Source organism: Aphelocoma coerulescens, chromosome 14, assembly GCF_041296385.1.
Source record: "Aphelocoma coerulescens isolate FSJ_1873_10779 chromosome 14, UR_Acoe_1.0, whole genome shotgun sequence".
NCBI lineage: Eukaryota > Metazoa > Chordata > Aves > Passeriformes > Corvidae > Aphelocoma > Aphelocoma coerulescens.
Genome location: NC_091028.1, coordinates 15,121,482 through 15,148,131, shown reverse-complemented (window position 1 = coordinate 15,148,131; position 26,650 = coordinate 15,121,482). Strand labels below are relative to the sequence as shown.

Genomic DNA, 26,650 nt, shown 5'->3' with positions numbered 1-26,650 from the left:
AAGCCTGTCCCAGTGTTCTGCTACCCTCAATGAAAAAAGTTCTTCCTCATGCTAAGGTGAAACTACTTGTGTTTTAGTTTATGGTCAATGCTCCTTGTCCTGTTACTGGGCACCACGGAAAAGAGTCTGGCACCGTTCTGGCACAGGTTGCCCAGAGAAGCTGTGGCTGCTCCATCCCTGGCAGTGTTCTAGGCTAGGCTGGACAGGGCCCCGAGTAACCTGGTCTAGTGAGTGGCATCCCTGCCCAGGGCAGGGGATGGAACGAGATGATCCCTAAGGTCCCTTCCCACTCAAACTATTCTGTGCTTCCATGATTCTGTGAGCCTCCTGGCACCCACCTTTGAGATATTTATACGTATTGATGAGATGCCCCCTCGGTCTTCTCCAGACAAACCAGCCCCAGCCCCCGCAATCTCTCCTAAGAGAGACGCTCCAGACCCTTCAATCACCTTTATGGCCTCCGCTGGACCCTCACTAGTAGCTGATGTAGATTTTCTCACTGTTGGACTACAAAACATAATAAAACATACATATAATAAAATAGATATTATATTCGCTATTAAATATATATATATATATATATATATATATATATATATATATATATATATATATATATATATATATATATATACACACACATATCAGCTGCTCGGCCGCCCCAAGGGCTGAGTCCCGCGGCCGCTCCCCTCCCCTCGCACGGGCCCGCGGCTGCCGGGGCGGCCCCGCCGTGAGGGCGGCGCGGGGCGGGGCGGGCGCTCCCCCCGCTTCCCGGCGTGCACCGGCGCGGGGCTGCCTGGCCACGTCCCCGGGCCACGTCGCTCGGTGCCCGCTGAGCTTGCGCCATCTTCGCTCCCCGGCTCCGGCTGCGCCGCCGCCTCTGTCGCCGCCATGAACATTTTCCGCCTCACCGGGGACCTGTCCCACCTGGCGGCCATCATCATCCTGCTGCTCAAGATCTGGAAGAGCCGCTCCTGCGCGGGTGCGTGCGGAGGCCGCGGGGCGGGACCGGCCGGGCGGCTCCGGGCCGCGGAGCCCCGCGGGAGCCCCGCCGGGGGCCGGGCGGCATCGCCCCGAGCTCGCCGCGGCCGCAGGGTGCTGCGATCGCCCCCGAAGGACCGCGGCCCGGGGAGAGCCCAGCGAGCTGGGGGGGGGTGGGTCCCGCCTGTCCCACTGGCCCGGGAGGCGGCCCTGGTGAAGCGGGGAAAGGCGGGGAGGGCATTTTCCCCCCTGGGGCGTCCCCGAGGGCCCCCGGGGCGGGCGGGCAGAACTCGGCCCGGGCAGGTGAAAAGGGACGGTCGCTCCCGTCCGCGCAGAGGAGTGGGCTCTGCCCTCCTCCTGACCTCCCCGCGACTCGGCCCGCTCCAAATCCAGCGCTGGCGAAGCGGGTGAGCAGCCGGGAGAGGGGGAAGGAGGAGGCGCATCCCCGCGTCGGGGTGGGGGTGCGCCGGCGGGAGCTGCCATTCCCTGAAAGGTGTTGTGGTTGCCATTATTTGTACTTTAATCCCTGTGCACCGCCGCTCCGGCTGTCTCCGGGAGGGTCGCTCCTTCCTTATGTAACTGCCCGGCGGCAGGCGAATGAATGGGGAGGCCGGTTTGGAGGGGGAGGAGGGGAGGAATTCGTCCCCCGCGGAGCGGGCAGCCGCCCTCCCTCCGTCCCTCCGTCCCTTCCCTCGCCTGCCCTGGCTGCGCCCGGCCTCTGGGCCGCCGGTGCACGCGGCAGCCCCGGGTTTGGTGCAGCGCCGGCCGCCGCTGACTCGCGGTTCGCAGCCTCTGAAGTTTCCTCGTTCTTCCCTTCCCTCCGCAGCGGCCTCACGCTCCCCCTCTCCTTCGCTTTTGTGCAGGAATTGAACTGTGTTTCGTGCCGCTTTTAGGGCTGATGGAGGGCTCGCTGCTGGCCGGGCCAGCTGCAGTAGGAAGCGGTCGGAGGGAGATTCCCGGCGGGAGCCGCGGGCCTGTGTGACGTGGCAGCGGGAGCTGCGCCGGGTCCCGGCCGGGCGAGCCCCGCTCCGCCGCCCCCCGCTGCCGCTTCCCCCCCGTTCGGAACGGGCATGCTCCGGTTCCCTGTGCCTTGGTTCGCTTTCACCCTTCGGCTGTACGGTGTGGTGGTTGGAGGGAATTGCAGGCAGTTCCCATAACTGCAGCATAGCTGATTTCTCTCAGAAAACTGGGGGTTGTTGTCATTCAAAATGGGCATTTCCGTGCGCTGTGTATTATGTGGATCGGACCACGCACCCTGGGAACACCGCTTTCGTTGTGCACGGGGCTTTGACTCTGAGCTTGACTTTGCCTTCTCTCCGGTGAGCTTCTGCTTCTTTAGTGAGGGCAATTGTTCTTGAAATCAGTTTGCCATGTGTTGATGATACTGTTCAAATACCACATTAGCACTGTTGAAAAGATGTATCTGTAAAGTTTTCAGTTAAAAGCAAGAAGAATTAGTTGAGGTTGTAACCTGAAATAACTGAGAATGGGGAAATGAAAGAGATTTACAGTACAGGTAGGAGGAAGTAGAGGTTCTGTATGTTTTCATGTCAAATCAGTGGCTAATCACTTGATAGCACAAATAAAAAAGAGTAAATGAGTAGTTTTGGTTTTTATAAAGTAAACTAATAGCTTTGGTTTTAAACACACTTAAAGTAAAAACTCTTCTTAACTTTACAGAAGAGGTCAAGCAAATGACTCCATGGCCCACATGCAGCAGTAGTGCAGAACTATTGTTCCTGAGGTCATGGAGCACAAGAGCACCTTCCTGATGAACTTACCTGGCTCACGCTCTAGTGCATCAGGAATCCTGCCTGGCTCTGGCAGGAGAGGGCCTTGCTTCCTCCAACTCTTGTGTAGAGTTTTGTCCTGTGTTTGAGAAAGGCAGTTAAGGTTACAAAGTGCAAGAGGGTTAATGATCTAAAAACTGAATATCCTTTACTGTCTGAAGAAGGAAAATGAGAAATTCTGTTGCAAAGCTGAAATTCAGATAGGATTTGAGCCAAGAGAAATTTTTAAGTGACCTTTGGATGTGAGGTTATTTACACAGTATAGTACAATATGACCTGGTCCCATCTTTCTGCTTAAAAAGTGATCTGATGCTGCTTTCCTTAAGCCAGTTGTGATTGAGAATCTCTACTGCTAGGAGTTTATTCATTAGAGCAGCCTCACACCAATCATTGGTACAGCTTTCTCCAAGACAGAAAAATAAATGGCCTGTATGACACAGGGCCTTCAGCTCTTCCCTTTCTCAAATAAGCCAGCATCCCTGGCCACAAACACACATGCATAAGGTGTTTCAGTAGAAAATACTTGCTTAATTCATTTTCCTGAGCAAAAAAAAAGAAACAGGGATGTATTTGTCAGGGCTTGTTTCTTTGGTGTCTTCCAGTTCTGCCTGAGTCCTCAGGAGGAAATCCAGACCCGTGTTACTGCTGTGAGATTGGTGTCTGAGGCCTAACAAGATTGTCTAGAATGAGAAGATTTTTATTTTTGGGGCTCTGTTCTGTTCCTCCTAGTGGTTCATTGTTGTCAGTTGAGGTTTCTATTGATAAAAACTTTGTAAATACATATTTGCATATGTTTGTAAAGTCATGCATGACAATAACCCCTAAGTAGTTACCAGTTAATGTTGAGCAGCTACGAAGAGCCTCTTATTAGGGGGCTTTATGCTGTTCCTTTACATTGTGTGGTTATTAGAGCCATTTATAAATTAAATGATCTTGTACCTTGTGGTTATTGGTGACTAAGGAAACATGGGCAAACCAGCTGCTGCTTGAACTGTGACTTTTGAAGCAGTAGAGGCTTTGAAAATAAATAAAGGCTTCTAACTGCTGGCTGAGCTGCAGGCTGTGATCCATGAAGAGCTGGCAAACCACATGGTGCCGACTCCTCTCTTCTGGTTGTGTCTGTGTGTGTCTGAGGCCTTTGTTCCAGGGGAACGCAGAGGCCTGTAAAATCAGCTGGAAATGAGGGAGACAGCCTGTGCACCTCTGCTGCAACCTGCTGGTTTTTGAAGACTCATAGTCCCCATTGCCTTTCTTAAGCAGTGACTCCTCTAATTGAGGAAGATAGGTGAGACTAGGCTCATCTGCACTTTGAATCAGTCTGTGTTTTCAGTGTTCAAGAAACTTAACTTTTTTTTTTTTCTAATTTAGTCAATAGGTTGAAAAGAGAACAAGGGGAAAGCAAATCAAATCATGACTTCAGAAGTTTAGAGCTGGCAGGGAAACAATTTTTGCATGTCTGGTTATTGGAGTTTCCAAATTTAGAATTTGGGAAAATGTTTGTCACTCAAAATAACAGCTCAAAAATCATTAGGAAGAGCCATGGAGCACGTAGTAGGTAACTCCATTATTGACATCATGTCATAATTAGGAAATTCATGAGACTTGAGGAATCTTGTGCTTTCAAACATTGTCCTGTTCAGACTGCATTTTCTTACCCATTTCAAGTCAAATTACATTGTTTGCAGTGCAAATTACTGCCTGAAAATTGATTTGCATTTCTCTGTGTCATTTATCAAGTGTTAAAGGTGACCTGCAGTTGCAGTGCTGTCAGATTATATGCTGTATGCTCTAAAAAAGTGGTGTAGGCAGTAAATGTGTAGTACTTTCGCTAGGTAATGTAGCTGTGTCTCTATTTTATGTGCCTGCTGTGGATCAGATAATTTGCGAAGATGAAGATTTCTGACAGTACTTTGCCATAGGCTGCTGCTAATTTGTCTGTATTTTTCAAAAACTGCTGCTTTAGGTAGCTTTGGAATTTTTTCTCTCTCTTTGAAGGAAAGTATTCTCTTTGTCAGTTGGAAAATTTGTCTTTAAAATTAGGTTGGGTTTTTAAATTGCTAGCACAGGAGTCTTAATACTAGTATGTTATTAGCAGAACCAAAGAAGTTGTGGTTCTGTGGCTGATGTGGACTTGGTACAGAACGAAACTACTTTGTTTTAGAAAGTCTGTGAAGTTTCCATGGCAAAGTAAGGGCTGCTCTTACTTAAGAGAGGTTTTGTTTGTCGGTTTTAAGGCTGTGATGTGCTGTTCATAGTTGGTAAATGCTGTACACACTCCACAGCCCAGTGTCTCTGCTCGTGCTTGTTATTTCTTACCTGCCTCACCGTGGCAAAATGAAGTTGATAAGAAAGTACTACAATTTCAGCTCTGCCCTCCTGCCTGGCTGTGAAAATCACCTGAATTAAAGTTTCATGCTATGGCTTTCAGCCAAGCTGGAGTGCAGAAGTTGAAGGAGTTTTTCCAGGTGTGAGGATGAAGCAAAACGGAGAGGTTTGGCTCCTCCAGGTTTGAGCCCAGAGCTTTGGAAAAAGAAATAAAACCATTTTTATTTAGCTCAAGAACTAAGTAATGTTTGTGGGAGTAAAAGGAAAAGGGAGAAGGATGAGAATATCACTGTAGCCTCAGTGTATTGCAGTTGCCAATGGTGAGCCAGGGTCAGTGCTGTGACACGTGTATTGATACATTTCCTAAAGATTTGCATCAGTGGTACAACAGTGTGTTTACCCGTTCCCTCCTCCTGTTTTTGCTCATGGTTTAGGTGTTTCTCCCAGTTTGCCTGTCCCTTCACAGGCCTTTGGTTTACACTTTAAACCTTGCCTAGTCTAGTCCACTTAACTTGAAAATTAGTTTGGGTCTAGGGTGGGTTTCAGGATTTTACGTTCTGGAGATTCAAAAATCAGTGAGTATTGAAAGCCTTAATAAAAATTACAACTTTGGGGTTGAGGAGGTGAGACTGGCAATGGCTTAGAAGAATTTGGTCAAGTATATTATATGTACTTGTGACAGTACATCCAGATCCAAATTTATAGCTGTTTTCAATAATTAATGTCTCTTATATGCTCCCCCCCCACAGTTATTTGCTAAAAGAAAATAGCATGCTAAATAATTTAGCTTAATTATATTCTGTAGTGAGATGCTGTTCTGTAATCTGTCCAGGTGGATTTCTTTGTCCTGTGGGTTCTGACCTTAGGACAGCTTTGCTTGCTGGGAGGTTTTATTGACAAGTCCTGATGCCAACGAGCACACCTGGGATGAGCCCGGAGTGCTGCTTCAGCTGTCTGTGCAATGTAGTTGTAGTTCAAGAAATGTCAAATGTATTTTTTTCTAAACTTTGGGAAGCGGTTTGCTTGTGATTTTTTTTTGGGGGGGGGAGGGTTGTTTTGGTTTTTATACTTGCAGCTTGTGTTTTACAGCTTTACAGCCCACAGGTTTTGAGGTGTTTTATGTTCCCTGTACTGCACTTGAGCTGTTCTGTTGGTGGTACATCAGGCTCACCTTGCAGACATTTCACATGTGAAAGTTGCAAACACCCCCCTTTCTAATTGTTACTGTTTCAGCCATTCCTGTATGTCATACCTTAAATTCCTTCATCTGGAGCAGCCTGTTCCATGTTCCTTAAGCTGGAGTGAAAAAGGACTTCAATAGCCATAGCAGACTGCCTTCTCCTAATTGCTTTATGGCACTGTTGATAAAAGCCTTTCTAGAAATATCTCTATATAAAAGGACAAGGATTTTCAGCCTTGCATCATAACCCTCTCCCTACAGAGTATTTTTCCCTCTTGTTTTTTGAACAAGACTTGCATGCTTAGCTGAACAGATTCAATTATTTTCACCCTGGATGACTGAAAACAAGAATAATTGGAATAACAAGACAGCGGCACAGAGTAGGTTGTTTTGTCCCCCTGCTGTGGCACACCACCACATCAGTATTATGGAGCGATGCTTCGCCTCAGTTTTCAGAAGCTTTTAGTGACTGATTGTGAAAAGCTTTTACGCTTCTAACTGTGCTCTAGTGCCTGAAGTTAAGTACAAACAAATGTTTTGACATTGGGGCTTTGACCTAGAATCGAAAGTTGCTTTGAAGATGCGGTGTAGATATCTGACATTTTCTCTCACTTCTCTCTCTTTTTAAAATTTTCTTTTAGTACATAATAACATTTGGGCTTGATTGTTTGATGTTTTTCTCACCATGTGGCCAATTGAGTCTGTGAATTGAATTGCCTTATGTTTTAAAATCTATGTATTCCTCTAAAATCCCGTTATTGGTGCCCGCATACCTTCTGTTTGTCACTGGGTCTGTTCTGTCTATTGCCCTTGTGCCTTTCCAGTTATTCAGCATCTAAAGATTGTACTGAGGCATGTGACAGCTGAGAACTGAAAACTAATGCAGGCTTGCCCAGTGATAATACAGAACAGATAGCTTGCAGGTGATGTTTTTGGAGATGACATTACCTGCTGTAACTTCTAAACCTTGTGTAGTGCCAGCACCTGTTGCAGTACAAGGTAACTTACGTTCACACTACTGAGCTATATGGGCTTAGGATTCTGTTTGTACAGCTTGGGAACTTGGATTTTGTCCTAATTTTGTGATCAAGTTGCTTAAAAATGAAGGATATATCCTTTCTCATCCCGGGTGTCAAGTGTTTCAAAGCACCTCATCACTTTCTGAATAATTAATTATTTCCTTTGTCACTTCAGGTATTTCTGGGAAAAGCCAGCTTCTGTTTGCACTGGTCTTCACTACTCGTTACCTGGACCTCTTCACTTCATTCATTTCATTGTATAACACATCTATGAAGGTAGAGTATACTGAAGAGTTAGAAAAGCCAGTGATGTTGCATGCAGAGTGCATAATTTCATTAATAAAAGCCACTTTGAATGACCCACTGCACAGTTGTTACAGAGTAAGTTCTAGATGGGCTTTAGATAAAGAATGTGGAAGATGGACTCAAAATCCTACTTCTTTTGCTGCACTCCACCTCCAATTTTAAAAAACTGTTTGTATCAGGACTGTGACATTTAGAACAAATGGCATTGGGGTTATTGAAAATAAAAGCTTTTGGAAAAACTGTTCAAATAAACTGTATTCCTCAACTGAGACATTAAAGCTCAACTAAATCTCCTTTTATTCACTACAAGGTAAATTAGTATTCAGAATGCACTGCCAGAATTGCAGCTAGTGTCTGGTCAGAGGCTGATCAAAAGTTGACAGGAGTAAGCTCTAAGGAATGTAGCTTCTGTGAGTTATACCCCTGTCACTTGCCCACTGAATGTCAGTGAGCCTGAATTTGAGTTTGTTACTTCTTATTCATTCCTGCAATTTCTGAGTACAAGAAAACAAAGCAGTAGTCTGGGAGAGGGCAGTATGTTCGTGCTTTTTAAATCCAATTCCTTTATTCTTGGATTTTTCTGATGCTTTTCAGCTTTAATTCAGAGGGCAGTATAACTTTGCCAAGAGGAAAGACTAAATAATAAGGCAAATCATACTGAAGAATTAGGGAAATAATACTGGAAAATAAAATTTTGTGTCTTAAACTCACACTTGCTTTCCAACAAGTGAAATGTGTATGCTTGTTTTAATATTAACAGTATAGATGAAGAGCTGTGGATTAAGTAAAATATTCTTGAAACAGAAGCTTTTTCCATCTGCAGTTTCTGATTGGAAGGTACTGTTAGGTGCACTAAAGGAGCAGGTGGGGGGGTTTTGCCATTTATTTATTTATTTATTGGTTGTGATTCAGGGCCATGACCACATCTTTGTTCTGCAGCCCTCCTAACCAGAAAAGGAATGAATGTGGAAATACTAACTTTGAAAATGGTTCCGTTTCAAAGGTTACTGCTTAGAAAGACTGTTGGATATAATTGTCTTTTCAGCCCATTGTTGTAGTGTCAAGATGAAGCTGCTTGAGTGTCCCAACACAACTCTGTGTTCTATTTGCATACATTTAGGAGTATATAACATTACACAGTCATTGAGAATAGTTGAGAACTTGAGAGAACTTCAGTTGAGAAGTTGAGAGTTGAGATTCTTGCGATGAAGAAATCTGTAATATAAGAAATTTGGATTCATTCACACTTCCTTAGTGTCTCCTATGACTATACCAACTGTGATTAGTTTACGTCTGTAGTAAAGGTTCTCTGTATCCTGTCCTGTTGTCCTTTATCTTTACTCAGCTGGGATGCTTGTGTAGCAGAGCCTTTGGATTCTGAGCTCCTTAATACAGTATTTGTAGGATTTTGTATCTGTGAGCAGAGCTTTTAGTGATTAATAGCATCTGCAAACAGTTGGATTTTTAATCTGTTACTTCTCTGTTGCAAAGAAGCCTTTTTTAATGTGATAAATGGTTTGGAACATTTAATCTTTGTGCTGAAACTGGCAGAAGCTAAAATATTTGTCTAGTCTGCTGTACTGTGTTGACTCCAGGACAATGAGCTCTGTCCTCATGATGGCAGATTGACCTTTGGAAAGTCTTAGATTCTCTCTGGTTCTCTTTTCTCACTTGTAAAATCAAGCTTTTTTCTCATTCCACAGGGAATAGCTATAAAGTGTACTGTTCCATAACCATTCAAAATGGTTAGACATCAGCTCAGACTGAATTCTGGTTCATTGCTTCTCTTAGTCTGTTAGTCTTGCAGGTTTTGTGGCCTGGTGGCTGGTGAAGAACAGTGTCCAGTTGTCACTCTTCAGATTTTAGAGATGTTTAAAGGTCCAAAGCAAATCAGCTTGTTTGTGGTATGTAAATGGTTGTCTGAATGGGGCTTATTGAATATTTTTTTAATTGCCACATGAGCCACACCACGCTGGGCATTTTGAATGTAGAAAGGCCCCTTCTGTTATCACTGTGTGTATGCACCTGCACATTTTTAACCTAAAGGTTTGGGGCCAGTGCTTCCCCTGCAGCTGCAGAACATGTATTCCTTCTCCAGTCACTTCCTTAGTTCTGTCTACTCTGGAAAGGGTCTTCACCTTTGGGGAATCAGTTCAACCATGGGCATGTGATGCCTTTAAAGCAACAAAACCAGTAGAGCCCAGAGTCGCTCATTTTGAGTTATTACTCTGCTGACAAAAGATAAACACCACCAACAGCCAGCTAAACCACGTAAACAATGCAAAGAATCCAGAAAGACCACACTTACTCCTCTTAGTGCTTATTCAGGCAGTGTGATTTAGTCCTGGAACCTCTATGGATTGTTTTGGTGTTTTGTTTCTTTCTTTCCTTGCCCTCAGCTTATCTACATCGCTTGCTCGTATGCCACCGTGTACCTGATCTACATGAAGTTCAAGGCCACCTACGATGGAAACCATGACACCTTCCGAGTGGAGTTTCTGATAGTTCCTGTTGGTGGGCTCTCCTTTCTTGTCAATCATGACTTCTCTCCTCTGGAGGTGAGTTGATTGTGGGCAGGAGCTCATACTTTTTCCCTTAAAATATTTAGAACGTGAAGATGAGCATTTTTAGTCTGACTGGTAAATGGTTGAAGGGTTTCTATGTTTAGTAGGTTCAGGCTAATGCTTTCCTCAATGAATCTGTGTGGTGCAGATGTCTGTGCAAATTTAAGGCACCTCAGGAGATCAGCATTGATTATTTCATTAAGCAGAAGACTGTGTTTTTCCCAGTACACTCTGATGGCTGTATTAATTCAGAATTCCTTTTGTTCTGTTTGTTAAAGAAATCCCCAGGAATGCAGTTTGTGAATAGTTGGTGCCACCTGGTGAAAACAAAAAGAATTATACTATTACTTAACTTTTACAGAATTGCAAATTGTCTAGACTAATAAAAAGAATTGCATTATATTTAAAGTGCAGCTATGTGTTCAGTTGCAGAAAAATTACGTTAAAAATGTAATTATAGAGAGTTCAAACAGGTAATTTTTCCTACAAAATAGAGAATAACTTTAGATGCTTGTTTTACGTAGACTGAGGTGCATTTTTATATTGGGGTTAAATGAATTATTATAGAGTAAGGGAATTTGAATTGCAACACTTTGAGACGTATTTTAGATTTTGTTCTGTGTTAACTCTTTAAACAAATAGATAAAAAATGGAGAAACATTAGGGGTGAAAAAGGACTTCATCTTCCCTGCAGCTTTCACAGCATGGGCTCTGTAAGCTGTATTTCATGGTAATGTGAACTGGAAGCACACCAGTTCCCTCACAAGTGAACCTGTTGTGTGCCAGCTCAGCAGACAACTGGTTTGGAGAGTCTGCTGTCTGCCAGGAGAGTTCCCTCCTACCATCCTCTGGTTATGAAGCTTTCACTTAGTTTTTCCTGTACCAAGGAAAGTTTGCCAAAATACTGTACCTGTCTGAATAGGTATTCATCCATAACATTGTTAGAGAGTGAGAATGTTTTCTGTCCTACTCTTACCAGTAAGACAGTTGAATATACCTGTGGTTTTTTCCTTTCAGATACTGTGGACCTTCTCCATCTATCTGGAATCGGTTGCTATTCTCCCTCAACTTTTTATGATCAGCAAAACTGGGGAAGCAGAGACCATCACTACTCACTATCTTTTCTTCTTGGGTCTGTACCGTGCCTTGTACTTAGTCAACTGGATTTGGCGCTACTACTTTGAGGGATTTTTTGACCTCATAGCTGTTGTTGCTGGTGTGGTCCAGACCGTTCTGTACTGTGACTTCTTCTATTTGTATGTTACAAAAGGTAAGTAGTGCAGTAACTTCCAGCTTCAGGTTGTGGAATGTAGCACTTAACAGGTTCATAGGATCTGCTACATCAGCATTAGGAGCTCGTTAATTCTGTGTGTAAATTAGTGCTGAAAAATCCTTAATTTATCAAGTACATTTTTGCTTCCGGGGGGAATTTCTGGGGTATGGGTAGAATATAAATGTATAGATGGTCTGAAAAACTTAAGTATGGCTAAGTATATATTGCTGTTGCCTTCCATGGATAAGCATGATCCTCCTGCATCCCCTGACTATCTACACCATTACGTGCAGGTCCCGTGCTTACAGACACACCTTTCTCAGTGGTTTAAACACCGTAAAAGTTGAAAGTGTTTTGGATGTTTCTGTTCCTGCTGACTGTAGAAGCAGACACTTCTGCTGGGTGCATTAATAGTTCTGCCCTTACTCACATTTCAACTTCTATCACGTAACCACAAAGCTGCATGGGGCTGTGTTGTTTTAGTCATAATTCCTAAGAGACTGGTGAGGAGCTTGTATGTCCTATGAGGATGAAAAGTGGGAATTCCTGGGTGCCACAAGAGGGCAAGATGAGAATTGTTAATTCTAGTTTTACCAGCATGTACTGAAAGGAGAGAGGCAGTCTGGCAGGACTGTCTGCAGTGGGCCTATTTGGTGTGAAAGGTTTCGGTTCCTTGCACATTTTAACAGTGTTTGCTTCTCCTACATCACAACTTTGTTTTGCTGACTGTTTCCTTTCCCACTTTTCCTTGCAGTTCTCAAGGGAAAGAAGCTCAGTTTGCCAGCGTAAGTGCCAAAACATCACCAGCATCTGTCCTTTTGGATGCTTGGACAGAACAATCCTTATCACAAGCAAAGGAGAAGATGCTTGAGACAGAAAGTCAGAAACACAGCTCTTTATAGTGCAGGTAGTCATCAGCGGCTCTGTAAGAACGGAGGAAAAACAACCAGCAGATTTCTGTTTGATGCATCTTGCCTTTATCTTTTTTATTACTATGTATAAAGATTTTTTACATAAAGAAACTTATACTGTATTAATAAATTCAGTGTATGGTTTCAATTGGAATAGTTCCAAAAGTGAGATTTTTGTGAGATTGTTTATGACCAGGAACAAGTGCAAACATTTTTTTTTTAATTTTCAAGATTTTCTTTGAAATGACTGATTTTTTTTTTCTTTTTTTTTTTCAGTGCACAAATATGTGCATCCTTGATGGATGGTAGTCATCTGTTCTTTCCCTTTGATTCAGTTTTCATTCCACTATATTTATTTTTTTTCCAAAAGGCGAATATATGTCAACTCTAAATCTGAAACCACCGATGTTTGATGTGATGTGCTGGTGCCCAGTCTTTGTGCCATCTGCTGACATGGAGTTCCTTATTCAAAATGTATGTTGGTGCTAGAAGGGGAACAGTCACATTTTGTAGTTGTTCCCCTTCTAAAACAGACTGATGGCAAGAGGGCAGTGAGGAAATCACTTGAGGCCACAAGGACGGGCCCTTTCCTGTTCTGCCATGATGTCTGGGAAGGTAATCCCAATAATGAAAGCACTTGGCAGCCCAGGTCGTGAGGGGTGAGAGATGTGATTGTGTTACTTAGTGGCAAATGTTTGTGACTGTGTTGTTTGTTCAGGAAGAGAAGGTTAAATATCTTGGATGTCCAGCCCTGCTCCACCATTACAGCTGTAGGAATGGGAGACTTGTAAGTTGTTGATTACAGAAATCTGTGGGTGATCATTTGAAACAATATCTACATTTTCTTATTAATGAATGCTTTATAAGCAATTTCCATGTTCAGCTTCAAGTGGTTTTCAATGTCACTTTTGGACAATTAATATTTTTTTTATAAACTTTTCAGAATCAGCAGCACCAGTTACCATTCTTCATCCTTTAAATGATTCCCTTTTTTTACTGAGCTGTTGCATGATTTATCCTGTGTTACCATCCTCAATAAACACTTTATGAAATGGTGAAAACAGTTCGGTTTTATTTTTTTTTTTCATTCCTGAACATGAAAGTTTTCTGTTCGCCTGGGACTGGATGAAAAGTTGCGGTGAGGACAAGTTGGTTATGTCCTTGCTGTATTGAAATACGAAGTTTTTAAGGCTCTGAGGGGCGTTATAACTGATGGAACCAATGATGACTGAGTTCTGCTTTTTTAGTAAGAGCTCAGTCTCCAGCCGGGTACAGAGGAGAATTTGGTGCTTGTATGTGTTTTATCTCCTTCAATTTAATTTGCCGTCATTATCTCCCTCGTCAGTGCTGGTTCTCGTTCCCCAGCCCAGCTGAGCAGTGTATATTTGCAGCTGCGCTCTGTCCGTGTGCTGGCCCAGCGGAGCCTGCCGGCCCGGGGGGCCCGCGGGAGCTCCGGGCGGGGCCGGAGCCGCCTCCTCGCTCTGTGCCGGCACCCGCGGCCCTGCTCGAGCCTTCTCACGGCCCGGGCGTGACGTCACGGGTCGGGCGTGACGTCACGGGACAGTGACGTCACGGGGCAGTGACGTCAGGGCGCCCAATCCGCCCTGCGGCCACGCCCGGCCCCGCCCGAGCCGCACTGCGCACGCGCCCTGGGTGCCGCCGGCGTTCCCGCCGCTCCGCGCGCGCGCCCCGGGGGGGGGGCGGGGCTGCCGCCAGGCGCGTGCGCGGCGCGGCCCGATCGGGCGGGGGCGGGGCGATGTCAGCAGGGCGGTGTGGGCGTCGTGACGTCACAGCAGCGTGACGTCGTTCCCGCCCCGGCGGGAGGTGAAGTCTTGTGGGGGGGTGGGAGCGGGGCTCGGGCGGCCCTGAGGGAGCGGCGGCGGGACCCGCAGGATGCCGGGGCTCGTAGTGTTCGGCCGGCGCTGGGCCATCGGCAGCGACGACTTCGTGCTCCCGGGGGCCTTCGAGCTGTTCGTCAGGCTGGTGTGGTAAGGCGCGCCCCGGGGCCGCTGCCCGCCGGCCCGGCCGCTTCCCGGCGGGATGAGCGGGGCCCGCGGCCCGGGCGGTGTCCGTCCCTGGCACATCACCCGCGGTGCGGTGCCCGCGCTGCCGGAGCGCTCCGGGCCGCCGGCGCCCGCTGTGCTGCATCTCCGAGTAGCGCTCGTGTGGTTTCGTAATTTATACGGGGACTGCTTTGTGTCCGCCAGCCGCGGTGCTCTGGGCTCTGAGGGAGGGAGTAGCACCACGCAGGGAGCCTGCGGCTCGACTGAATTGTAATTCCTGCTGAGTGCTCGTGTAGTGGTTTCATTCTGACCCTTTCCTTACGTAACAGGTCCCTTGCTGTTAATCTTTGTGCAATGCTTTCCTTACGACGAGCGCTAACTATCAGGTGATCACCTGGCAGCAGGCGCGTCCCCCTTCCGGCTATAACTCTTGTTATCTCGCGTCCCGGCAGGTGGATTGGGATTCTTGTCCTTTACACGGTTCACAAGGGGCAATTTAACTGTCCTGGGGGAGGATTGCTGCACAGCTACCTGCTCGGCCTCCTTATTCTTCTGGCTTCCATAATATGTGCGTTGTCTGCTCTTGTATACATCAGTATGCAAGGTAAATAGTTAATAATGATATTTTGTGTTTATCTGCTAGAATTGTAATAGATACGTGGTTTTAATCCGGAGCTGACATTAAAAGCCACCAAAAGTTGAAATGTTTTGATGGTAGTCAGACTTGAAAGACTCCATCAGCATTAACATATTTGCTTTAATAGTATTATCTTTATTAGTCTGGAATCTAACATAATAAATAGACACAAGAGCTTAGTGGAGCTAATGGTTCATTGCCATCAGAGCATCCTGAAAACTCTCTCTGCGTGACTGCTGATGGAACAGTGCTCCACCTCTCTGACAGGAATTTAGGGAAATGCATCCAGAATCATATGAACTATCATGTTAGTTCTGCCTTGCTTGGGCAGGTTTAGTCCTGTCTTGTAAAAGTCCCTTAGCTGCAGCGGGCTGCTTGGGGAAAAACACACAGAAAAGTGAATTGTATAATGTCATAACAAAACTGACAGTGAGTACTGTTAAATAGAGCAGGACCCACAGCTTGAAATGCATGGCTGAACAGGAGTAAGGACCCCAGTGCAACTTCTAATCATTTGTAGAAATGGTTCATTTTGGGTTAAAATTGCCAAGAAAGCTTTTTTCTGGTGAAGCACCTGATCATCGAAGTAATGTTAAGAAGATTAGTTTGAAAAATGTGTGTGGTCTCTGGAGTAACAGATGAGACTCCACAGTTTCTAATATGTTGGTTCTCATGACACACTGAAAATAAGTATTTATGCTTCTGTAAATAAGTATTTATACTTCTTTCCATTTAAGCAATTTTAAGAGTACATGAAAATGACAGAGCAGAAGTGTGGATGTTAATCGTGGCCTCGAATCTGACCACTGGTTTTCCTAGAGTTTTCAGAGGAGGGGAAGTAAGATCAGGCAGACTGTGCTGTTTATATCAAAGTTTCACAGAATATTCTGGGTTGGAAGGGACCCACAAGGATCACTGAGTCCAGCTCGTAGGTGCATGACCCATACAGGGGTCAAACCCATGTCCTTGGTGTTGTTAGCACCAGGCTCTAACCAAAGCTGCAGAGGTGAGAGAGGTAACTGTAAATAGCAGTAATAAAAGACCTTTGTTTGGTGTGAAAGTACAGCTATTGTGTTGTAAAGGCCGTTGTAACTAAGAGATGGAAGAATTCTGAGGCTGAATAAATTTCTAAGAAAATAAAAGGTGAGGTGTGTTGGACTGTGGTTGTAATGTGTGGGTTTGGGTGTGCTGGGTCTTGCACCAGCCCTTGTGCTGTGCTGGCAGTTGGTGATGCCAGCGGGGAACCTGGCTGGAGTCTCCACACCCTGTGGGTGGTGCTGAGAAAGGAAGAGTTGTTTAGAGGAACTACGGTTCCACCTGATTGTGTCTGTGTAAGCAACCACGCTGCTACAGGACAGGCTGCAACCTGGGAATGGGAAAAAGCAACCTCTGGATCGAGGGCTTCTGAAACAGTTTTATCACTGGGTGTGAACCACAGCTGTGTAATTGGAAAAAAGTTTCCAAAGTTGTTTTTGTTCAGCAGCCTTTATAAATTGCCTGTCTACACCTGAGCACGCACACCCCGCTATCTCATTACCTTGGGATCAGCAAACTGGTTTAAGGAGATGAGTTGGCCAAAAGTTACTCCCTTTTTATTGCCTGAGAGTGCTAAAATGAAGAGCTTGTTAGTAAATTAACAAAGCAGAGAATAGCCTGAGAAGTATTTGTCCTGGTAATGGTCCTACTTTTGTTCTCCTATTATTTAGTAACTCCATTAACAAAACTTCATAATAGCCCAGCAAAATAGCATCTGAAAATTAAATATTCAACCAACTAAAAGCTAAATAGAATAATAAAGGGCCCCACGTGTTATGAGGAACTGTAGGTGAGCCGTTGCTCCTGGATGCAGCTTTGGCTTATGCTGGGCACAGCACTGCTGCCCCAAGTTCAATGCAGAATTGTCTCTGACTAGAGCTGGTTTGGGCTTTGATAAATTCTAAGAATCACAGCTATAAACCCATTGTTGTTTTTCTTTGCTTCAGTGATAGCTTTCCATTAGTATGAAAGAACTTGATAGTTTCAGTTGTTTCTTACTTTCTGTAAAGCCCAGAAAGTTCATGTTTCCAGATAGGATTTTATGTTCTTGAGGTGCATTCATGAGCGGTTCTTGTTTTAAATTCTCTCTCTAATTTCAGGAACAATTTCTAATCCAGGCCCAAGAAAATCACTTCCCAAAATACTTTATACTCGCCTCCTTCTCTACTTCCCTGAATTCATCTGGGCTGTTGTAGGCGCTGTGTGGGTGTCAGACAACAGTGTGCAGTGTGAGAAGACTGTGATAAATGGCGTCATTGGGACAGTTATTGCAAGGTAAAGGTGCCTTCCCACAAATCTGAGCCTGGTAGTGTATGTGAGAAGGAAAATGGTCTCCTTCCCTCAAAAATCTGCTTGCCTTGGGAGAGAGAGCATGTCCTGCAGTGAAGGAAAGGAGGTGAAGATCAGAAAGGGTAAGAGGGACAATGGGAGTGTAGAAAACTGGATAAATGTGAAGGGGATAGTAACAAGATCACTTAGCTGGTGTTGAAAAATGGAGCTGTCACACCTCTGGGCTGCTGCTTCCAAAGCACAGGGCTGGGATTCCAGGTTTGGTGCCCTGTGTGAACTGAGCTGACAGCCTTGTTCTGGTGCCCAGAGTATTGCAAGCCCAGTGCCAAGAGCTGCAGAGGTCTCCATACAGAATTCCATACCCAGCTGCGTTTTCTGCCTGTCAAGATCTGTAGTTGGGATTTCTTGCACACTTGCCAGAAGTGTCTGGTTTCCCAGATCAGTTATCCCACTCCCTCCTGTCTGGCAGCTGGATTATCATCGTCTTCACCATCGTTGGAGTACTCATTGTCTTTGACCCCCTCGGGGGGAAGAAGACGTTCTATCTGCCCGACGGTGTGAGCCGCAACCTGGAGAGCAGCCAGTCGGGGCAGCTGCTGTACAACGTGAAGAGCTCTGCCACCAGGGTGTGGGAGAAGAGGATCCGGCTGCTGTGCTGCTGCATCGTGCAGGACGATGACCACCGGGTGGCCTTCACCAGCATCGCCGAGCTCTTCCGCAGCTACTTCTCAGTAAGAGGGAGCGCCGCGCTTGTGCGCGAGAGAGCTTTGCAGTGTTGAGGTCTGGGGTGGTTTTACACAGTCCTCCACGTCTTTGTACAGGACACGGATCTGGTGCCAAGTGACATAGCAGCTGGTTTGATTCTGCTCCATCAAGAGCAAGATAAAATGGAAAATTGCCCCAAGGAGCCTGAAGAAGTCCTGTGTCATTCTCCATCGTCTCTTGTGGTAAGATAGGGTTGGTGCAGCCTCTGGTGTAATTATTGTAGGAAATGGTGCCAGAGCAAATTGAAACGCACTTCTTTCTGTAGAGGGTTTTCTTGGTTTTGTTTATTAACTAAATTAAACACTGCAATAAAAATTCATAACAGTGTAAGGTATTAATAAATGCAGAGAAAACAACTTGATGAGTTTATGGTCAAAACATTTTTCTGCCTTTGCATGAGTAGAACTTATATCTGGATGGGAATTCAGTGCAAAAAAGAAACCATTTAGGACATTTGATCATTGTTGAACAGCTGAGAGAGAAAGGGAACAGAAGGAGAATATAATGTTTGGTGCCGTTTGCATAGAACTGAGAAGGTAGTCTTCTAGTATGTATTGTGGGCTGTTTGTCTGCTGCAGATACCCAGACAGGGTAAGAAGCAAAAATAGCATCTTTTAAATGCTTGCAGGGGGTGGGTTAGTTTGCTAACTAATTTTTGCTGGTCTTCAGTGGAAAAGTGCCTTTGTAATTTTTTCCCCTCCTTTTGGCCTGTGTTTCATAGATGTATATAGTTTTACTTCAACCAGTGCATCTCTGTCAACTTCCTTTTGAATCCAGCCAGTGTGATGGGGTCGTGCTTTAAAAGTCTGTACCAGAGAGATCTGCTGCAGACTCTTTAGCCTTCCCTTGGACATCCTTAGGTAACATATTTGGAGTGAATGTTGCTTTCAGCATCGAGCTTATCAGTGTATCAGTATTGGAAGAAACTGATTCAATGAGAGCTTTACAAGATCCTTGAGCTGTGTAGCTACATAAATAAACACAGACTTTTTCCTGAAATGCAAGTGGCTATTTTTAGTTCCTCTTAGATCTTGAGGTTTTCCTTTTGGGTAGCGTGTATTCCATCGTGCCTTGATTTTCACTAGCCTGTGTTCAGTTTTACTCTGAGGCTGTCTAACATGCCTTCCTCCCTCTCTCTGCTTCCTTTTCTTCCCCTATGTGCTTCCAGACTGATGATTTGGATGTTGAGCTGGAGAACGCTGCTCACTACATGCTGTTTGCTGCAGCTGCTTATGGCTGGCCCTACTACGTGTACACCAACCCATATACTGCACTCTGTAAGCTCAATGGTGACTGGTAGGTTTGACCCAAGAGCTTAAAAACACACAGTTGCCTTCTATTTAACTAGTCATAGCAGAAATAAAACAGTTGCAATAGCAGTATTTTTATTGCATATAACTGTATCACTCTTGGGAGTACATGAGCTTGACTGGTAGAATTATCTTTCACAAATTCAGAGAAAATGCCAGTGTCTTTCCACCCTCAAACCTCTAACTACTCTCAAAGATTGGGTTTTTTTAAATGAGAAAAGTTTGTGATTGAGATAAAAAAAGTCATTTAGCAAAATGACAAAGGAGGAATTCTAATTAAATGAAACATATTTTAAAATGAGGCTTTTTCTAGGTGCCTTTTGGGCACAGATGTACATACAGAAATAAAAGTCTATCAACAGTTTTGCCTGTCTTAAGGACTTAGCTAAAGTTTCCTGTCCCTCCAGCCTCCTTTTTGTTTCTTTTGACCCCTTTAATCAAAAATGTTTATGGTCAGTATGTCATTTTGCACGTTGCTATGTATGATTGCTATATGTGACCATTGATATTTGTGGCTGTAAGAACGATTTTTGTAATTACTAACATGAAATATCAATATAATCTGCTGAAAAAAAATCACCACATAATACTGTGGATAAAACATATGTGCAGATTTTTGTTTGAATTTCCTTTTTTCCTCATTTGTATTTTCTCTCAGTGGCTTTTAATCTTAAGAATTCTTTCTTACTGCACTGTTTGCTCTGCCAGTGCTCCTGTAACAAGGCAGAGGTAACATCTTGTATCAGACTACTCATGGTACTGCAAAAAGAAAGTACTTTTGGTTCCTGGCAGAAGGCCTTCTGCAAATTCAACTGAGTTTGATTCTTGGAAAGGAAACTTAAAAAATTGGAAAATGAAAGTTTTTCTCTTCTGTGTTTGTTAGTTGCAGAAATAGACCAACAGATTCTGATATAACGGGCAGTGATCGTCATAACTTTCACTTTGGATCCATCCTAAAAATAACAGGACTGCAGTACAGAGACTTCATTCATATCAGTTTTCATAACAAGGTAAACAACCTGGACAGGCATTCAGCAAGCTGTTGTGGTTAATTCAGGGAAAGCAAGGGGTGAAGGGTCTAGTTTGCCTTCAGCATTTATGAAGTGCAGGATGCAAAGCCAAATGAAAACATTCCGTTTGGATTTCTTTTCTATTCTAATGGAACAGCCACAAAACCATTGATAGAAGTCTGTCTCAGTATTGAAAAAAGGCACTTAGACCAACCAGATAAGAGACCAATTCTCCTTCTTTCCCTAGTACAATATGGAGCTCAATAAGAGCTTTCAGAAGGTGAGAACAAGTGCTTGCCCTTACAAAAAGTTGGTGTCTTACTGATTACATTCTTTTCCTCCAGATCTATGAGATTCCATTTTTTGTTGCTTTGGATCACAAAAAAGAAGCTATTGTGGTTGCTGTGAGAGGAACCTTGTCTTTTGAGGTATCATCTATCTGATATCAATAATTAGCTTTATAGAAATGAGTGAACTTCCAGTACCTAGAGGAAATTGTGTTACTCTGGCACATGTAAAAATAACTCACTCACAGGTAAGAGTCTTGCAGGTTTAAGTAATAAACCCTTGGATGGGTAATATTCCCTGTGCTACTGGAAGTGAGAGTGGAAGACAGGTGGTGGTAATTCCAGGTCACTGTGGGTGGAGTGCATCCACAATGGGGTGTCTGCAGCTGGAAATAGCCAGGCTTGGAGCTGTGGCTGCTGTGTTTGCTGGGGTGGTGGTGTGTGGTGGGATGTGTTGTGCTGCTCCCACAGCTGATGTCCCTGTGGCAGGAGTGAGCAGCAGAGCACAACCCACGAGCCACACAGCCCTGCAGGGAGGGCTGAGCAAAGCTTTGTTTGCAGGACATTCTCACTGATCTGTCTGCAGACTGCGAAGACCTGACACTGGAGGAAGTTCTGGAGAATGGGTTTGTGCATAAGGTGTGTGCAGCCTGTGGCTGTTTGTAGATCAGCTCAGCAGTAGCAAGCTACAAACACCTGGGCTCCTTAGTTAAACAGAAGAATGTTCTCCTTGTCAGACGGATTGCAAAAATTATTTCAGTGTTTGGTGCATCAAATACTGCCTCTGGCACTGCAAGGTAGAATTTTTAATCCTCTTATCAGACTTAATGTCCTTACAAAATATCCCAAAACCTTTTTAACCCATACATAACAACACCAACAGACCTCTTGGTTATAACCAGACCTCTGTCAGGAGGATGTTAAAGAGAAGACCAGCTTTGCAAAAAGGAGGTTTTTCTGTGATGGTGTTGTATTTGAACTATACATGTGTCACACCTCAGATTAGATACACCCTTCTAACCTGAACTGCTCTCTTGCAGGGAATAACTCAGGCTGCAAATTACATCTATCGAAAACTAATAAATGATGGAATTTTAAACCAGGCTTTCACAATTGCCCCAGTAAGTTACCTCCCAAATAATTTGATTTGTCAGAAAAATTACCCCCAGCTTTTTCTGTGTCTGTCTAAGTTTGTCTCTCTGTCTGTAGGAATATAAACTTGTGATAGTTGGTCACAGTTTGGGTGGTGGGACAGCATCTATCCTGGCCGTCATGCTCAGGAACTCCTTCCCCACACTGAGGTGTTACGCCTTCTCTCCCCCAGGAGGGCTCTTAAGGTGAGAGACTTGGTTCTGTGTCTAAGCTGTAAAAATCTTTAAGGCAGCTGCCAGGTGTGTTAGGTTGTAGCTGTGGGCCCGACTATGGGAAGAGTTTGTATGTTCTCCACTCAAATTAATTTGCTCCATCTGGAATTACAGTCGAGTCCTTGGCAGAACTTTACAGAATGAAACACATCCAGGGAATTCTGTCAGGCAGTGAAATTAGAGTTTAAACGTTCCAGGAAAACGCTCACCTGACTTGTTTGCTGTGGCCTGGTGGACATCACACACCCTTACAGGCAGCACTGAAGTTACTCTGTGCCCTTCAGCAAGGTCTGAATGCCCACTGACTGCAAATGCTGCTGCCACATGCTTGCATTTTTACTGACAGATAGTGATCATCCTAAAACTAAACTCTGCTTATCTCTTTAGTGCATCTAAAGTGTCTTTTTTCTTCTTTATTTATTTTTAGCAAATCACTTGCAGATTACACTAAGCACTTCATTGTTTCAGTCATTGTTGGAAAAGACCTTGTTGCAAGGTGAGATGAAAATACTTTTAAATTGATATTTGGAGATGTGTTTGATAGCAGACAATAGGAGGCTTTGCTTTACTTTGTTCTGTGTGTTTAAACAGGTTAAGTATGCCCAACATGGAGGATTTAAAGAGAAGAATAGTGAGAATTGTGGCAAACTGCAACAGACCCAAGGTAACTAAGTGCAGTTCCTGGTTAAAATTGTGGAATTGTTACCTGGGTTGAGCCCCAGATTTAATGCAGTCACTGTTGGTGTGTGTATTTTTGATCTTAAAGCTGAGAGTTACAATTGTGTTTCAGAACAAAATGGTTTGTGGTTAATTCAGTGACATTTGTGTTACTCTCCTATCCTGTAAAGTTGTATTGTTGGAGATGAGGATTCAGGACGACTCCGACTATACCAGTTTACACCATCAAACACCTGAAGTTATCTGTTTGCTAGTTTTGCTGATAAAAGGAAACTATTAAAAAACAAAAATGGGAAAAAAAACCCCAAATGGTTAAAATTATGAGAAGTCAGTAAGATTACTTACTTTAATACTCTAGTACCAGTAGGTAAGCAAATTAATGATTTTACTTAAATATTACTGTCAAAATTCATTTGAAAAGCAAATATTTCTCTTTTACAGTATTAATTCTTTACCTCTTTTTACTGTTAGTGGGAAACACAGTTTTGAAAGTGCTGGATCAGTGTGGTGTCAGGCAGGATGGTACTGCAGGGATAGAGGTGTAGCTTAAAGATTCCAAACTGCCATTTTTGAACATCTGAATTTGAATCTGCCATACCCACAAGATTTCCAGGCTGTGCAGAGGGTCTGTGTGATGTCATAAATACAGGATAAGATAATGGACAGTTAGAAGTTACAGGTGCAAGAAAACTTAAACCTGCAGAGCAGAATTCTGGAGTGGAGTAATTCAGCTGGTAAAGATGGTAATGTTTCCTGTGATATTACTGGAGGCTTGGGATCCATACTGTTGATATGAATGTTACTGTGGGGAAAACTCAGCAAGGAGATAATTATCAAACAAAGTTTGGGGAGCATGTGCATGAAGTAATTTTTAATCTTTTAACTGTATTTTCAGATGATGTGTGTGCAAGCACACAACTAGAGTAAGTTACTTGAAGAGATGCCAGACTTCAGTTGGACTGTTCTGCTCTCTGATTTCAGTACCAGATTTTGCTGCGGGGCTGTTGGTACGAGGTGTTTGGAGGAGATCCTGATGACTTCCCAACAGAGCTGGATGGAAGGAACCAGGATGCCCTGACCCAGCCCCTTCTGGCTGAGGAGAGTTTAATGGTTCATCGGTCGCCTTCATACAACGCCCTTGAGGAGGAATCACACTTGAATTCACCCCCTCAGTATCCTCATCTCTATCTGCCTGGGAAGATTATCCACATTGTTGAAGAATGCAGCTCTAGGAGGTAAGTGGAATAATGAATTCCACTCTCCTGTCTCCCTAAAGTCTACTTACAGCTCCTTCTCCCTTTCAAAGTACACGTTTCCAGCTGTGTGACTTACCTGCATCTCCAGTACCCAGTTCTGGTTACTGCACATTACCCAGCTTTCAGTTTCTATTCTGTGCCTCCTGGCTTCTTTTGGTTTTGCTGCAAGCCCTGGACACTGTTCCTCCTTATGCCTTATCCTGCCCATTTGTGGCAGCTGCTGAAGTGAGGACCTTGAACACTAAGACTGGCAAGTTCAGCTTTGCCAGGCTGCAGCTTCTGTCCGAGACTGCAGATCTGCTGTGTGTCCTGGTAGTGGTGAAGTGGTAACAAAATCCCTGAGCAGTCACATGAGTGCTGGTGGTCAGAAGGAGGTGCAATAGTGCCTGCAACCAGCCCGGCTGGAGAGCTGCAGCTGCCCCAGTATCCAGTGTGTGCCCACAGAGCCTCTAGATTTTCCTGTCATTTGCTGCTTTTCTGTGGATGCAGGAAGCTGAGACAAAGACACCAGAAAGCTGAAACTGCTGAAAGAGTGGGGATTGTGGCTTTGTTGGGGCAGTGTCATGTTCAGGGGTTTTTGGTGTGGGTTTTTTTTTTTTTTGTTGATGTTGGATGATTTTAGACAAAGGAACCTGAAACAGCCCATAAACCACCAGGCAGGCCATGATACCCTCTTGTTGTTGTTCTGAAAGAGAAATAAGAGCATTTCTAACTTGCACAAGACTATCTTATAGAAGAAAAGAGAAATTGTGTCTTACAGAGAGGAGAGAAAAGTATTGGAGAAGAAATTCACTTTTTTCCTCCCATTCAGTAGATCAGTATTTTGTTTAAGCTTCACATCTTTAATTTCTAGCAATTTTGATACTGGTTTTGCAAGTTAGATACTTGAACACCTCTGACCTGGCAGGTTTTCTCGATGGCTGCTCTTCTATTGAGCTAATTTCTTTTCTATCTTACTCCACAGCACAGCAGTTAATCATGGGGTTTTTTTTTAAGTTGGACTAGCACACAAGAGCACCCATCATGTATTTGGGATTTAATTTTACAGACTGGTGCAGCCTGTGTGCAGCACTGAATGTATTGCCTCGTCTCCTGTTGATACCACTGTGACTTATTCCCTAAATTTGACATTACCATGTGAACGTGCAGTGTTTAGCCCCCTCCCCCTCCTTGCCCAGGCTGTATTCTGTGCTTTTGGGAGTAAGATTATTTGAATCTTTGGTGGTTTCTTTCCCTGTTAATGCACAGTGTAATTTGGTGCAGTTCTGCCCTCAGGGACACTTCATGGCAGCAATTCCAGCTGTTTGCTGAAGGGCAGACCTGCACCTCTGGGAGCTCACCTGCTGCTGTGAGAGGGTTCCAGTTCCTCCCTGAGCAATGTCCAGAGTGTCCAGGTTGCCTGTTCCAGTTCTGACAACAGCCATTGTATTTATGGTGTGGTTTTTTCCTAGGTTGTGTTCTTCAGATATTAAATACACAGCAAGATGGTCAAACGAAACCGTCTTCAGCAGCATTTTAATAAGTCCCAAGATGATCACAGACCACATGCCAGATGTTGTGCTGAAAGCTCTGAACAGTTTGTCTCAGGAACATGGATCGTGTCTGTCTTGTCAAACACGAGACTACAACCCCAGTGCAGTATAACCACAGCTCAAGGACAACCTGGGGGGCTTTTTTGCAGGTTTCAGGTATTCAGGACACATTTCCACTTTCATGCCTAAGTGGATTTCAGTACTTTGCTCACATTGCATAAAATGAACAAGGGTCTTAATGCCCTTGCCTGTGCAGCGACCTCGGGGAATGTTGTGCTGGTGAAAGCACAGATCCTGTCTCTGTGCTGAGGGCTGGGCTTTTCCAGAACGGATCAGGGTGAGAAGCTCCAGCTGAGCCAGTGTACGCTGGCACAGCAGCTGAACGCTTGACCAAAGTGAATGTGTGAGGGTGGTGTGGCCCTGCCAGGCCTTACCCACCACCTGCAGCTCCACTGCTGCTTCCAGGTGCCCTGCTGGGTGCCAGGGCCGTGGCAGAGCTGTGCAGAGCCCAGGGGCAGCTCCGGGCTGCAGGGGTGAGTGAGCCCAGCCCGGGCCAGGCTGCAGCAGGCACAGCTCAGAGATTGCACTATTTTTTCTTACAGATTGTGCTGGGATCCCGGGGTTGGGGGGAGGGTGTGTTGTGGTTAAATGCTGCTTGGATATACATGTGCAATATTCTTTAATCTACCTGTCTTTTGTATTTGTTGATCTACATCACTGCTTTTATTGATTTGAAACTAAAACTACTTAATGAGAAGAAAAAAAATATTGTTCAGGCCATGGCATCATGTTGGGCACCAGCTCTAGCTCCAGCTACTGAGCACTGCTCCAATTATGCCAAGAATGTGTAACCAGTTGTACTGATTTTTAAAAAGTGGATTCCTTGTTTCTAGTGTGTAACTATTTTAATTTTTTTTCTTTTTAAGGCTCAGCAGCATTTATTTAAAAAAAATTGATGTAAGTAAAATATGATGTGGTTGAGAATTAACTGTGTGGATGCTCTTGCTGTGATACTCCGTATGGAGACAAAATTAAATGCACAATAAAACCTTGGCTCCTGTGCAATGACAGGTACCAGTGCTGGCTGTCAGAGCAACGAGGCAGGGACTGCAGGGGCCCAGGGCACCAGCCTTG

The 26,650-nt window shown here is 44.4% G+C and overlaps 2 protein-coding genes across 2 annotated transcripts; both read left to right on the top strand.

The window, feature by feature from the left end:
• The first annotated feature begins 787 nt into the window (after nt 1-787).
• Nucleotides 788-12,503, top strand: KDELR2 (KDEL endoplasmic reticulum protein retention receptor 2). The gene is made up of 5 exons (XM_069029608.1): nt 788-982; nt 7,471-7,571; nt 10,001-10,159; nt 11,183-11,435; nt 12,193-12,503. Exons 1-5 carry the CDS (start codon nt 892-894, stop codon nt 12,225-12,227), a joined length of 639 nt encoding a protein of 212 aa, XP_068885709.1. The 5' UTR covers nt 788-891; the 3' UTR covers nt 12,228-12,503.
• Nucleotides 12,504-14,213: 1,710 nt separating this feature from the next.
• DAGLB (diacylglycerol lipase beta) lies at nt 14,214-26,581 on the top strand. Its single transcript, XM_069029838.1, has 15 exons — nt 14,214-14,337; nt 14,805-14,956; nt 17,125-17,299; nt 17,784-18,045; nt 18,136-18,261; nt 19,248-19,375; nt 20,273-20,399; nt 20,744-20,827; nt 21,248-21,325; nt 21,727-21,807; nt 21,896-22,023; nt 22,478-22,546; nt 22,642-22,714; nt 23,710-23,963; nt 25,436-26,581. The coding sequence occupies exons 1-15, from the start codon at nt 14,243-14,245 to the stop codon at nt 25,626-25,628; spliced, it is 2,025 nt and encodes a 674-aa protein (XP_068885939.1). The 5' UTR covers nt 14,214-14,242; the 3' UTR covers nt 25,629-26,581.
• The last annotated feature ends 69 nt before the right edge of the window (nt 26,582-26,650 follow it).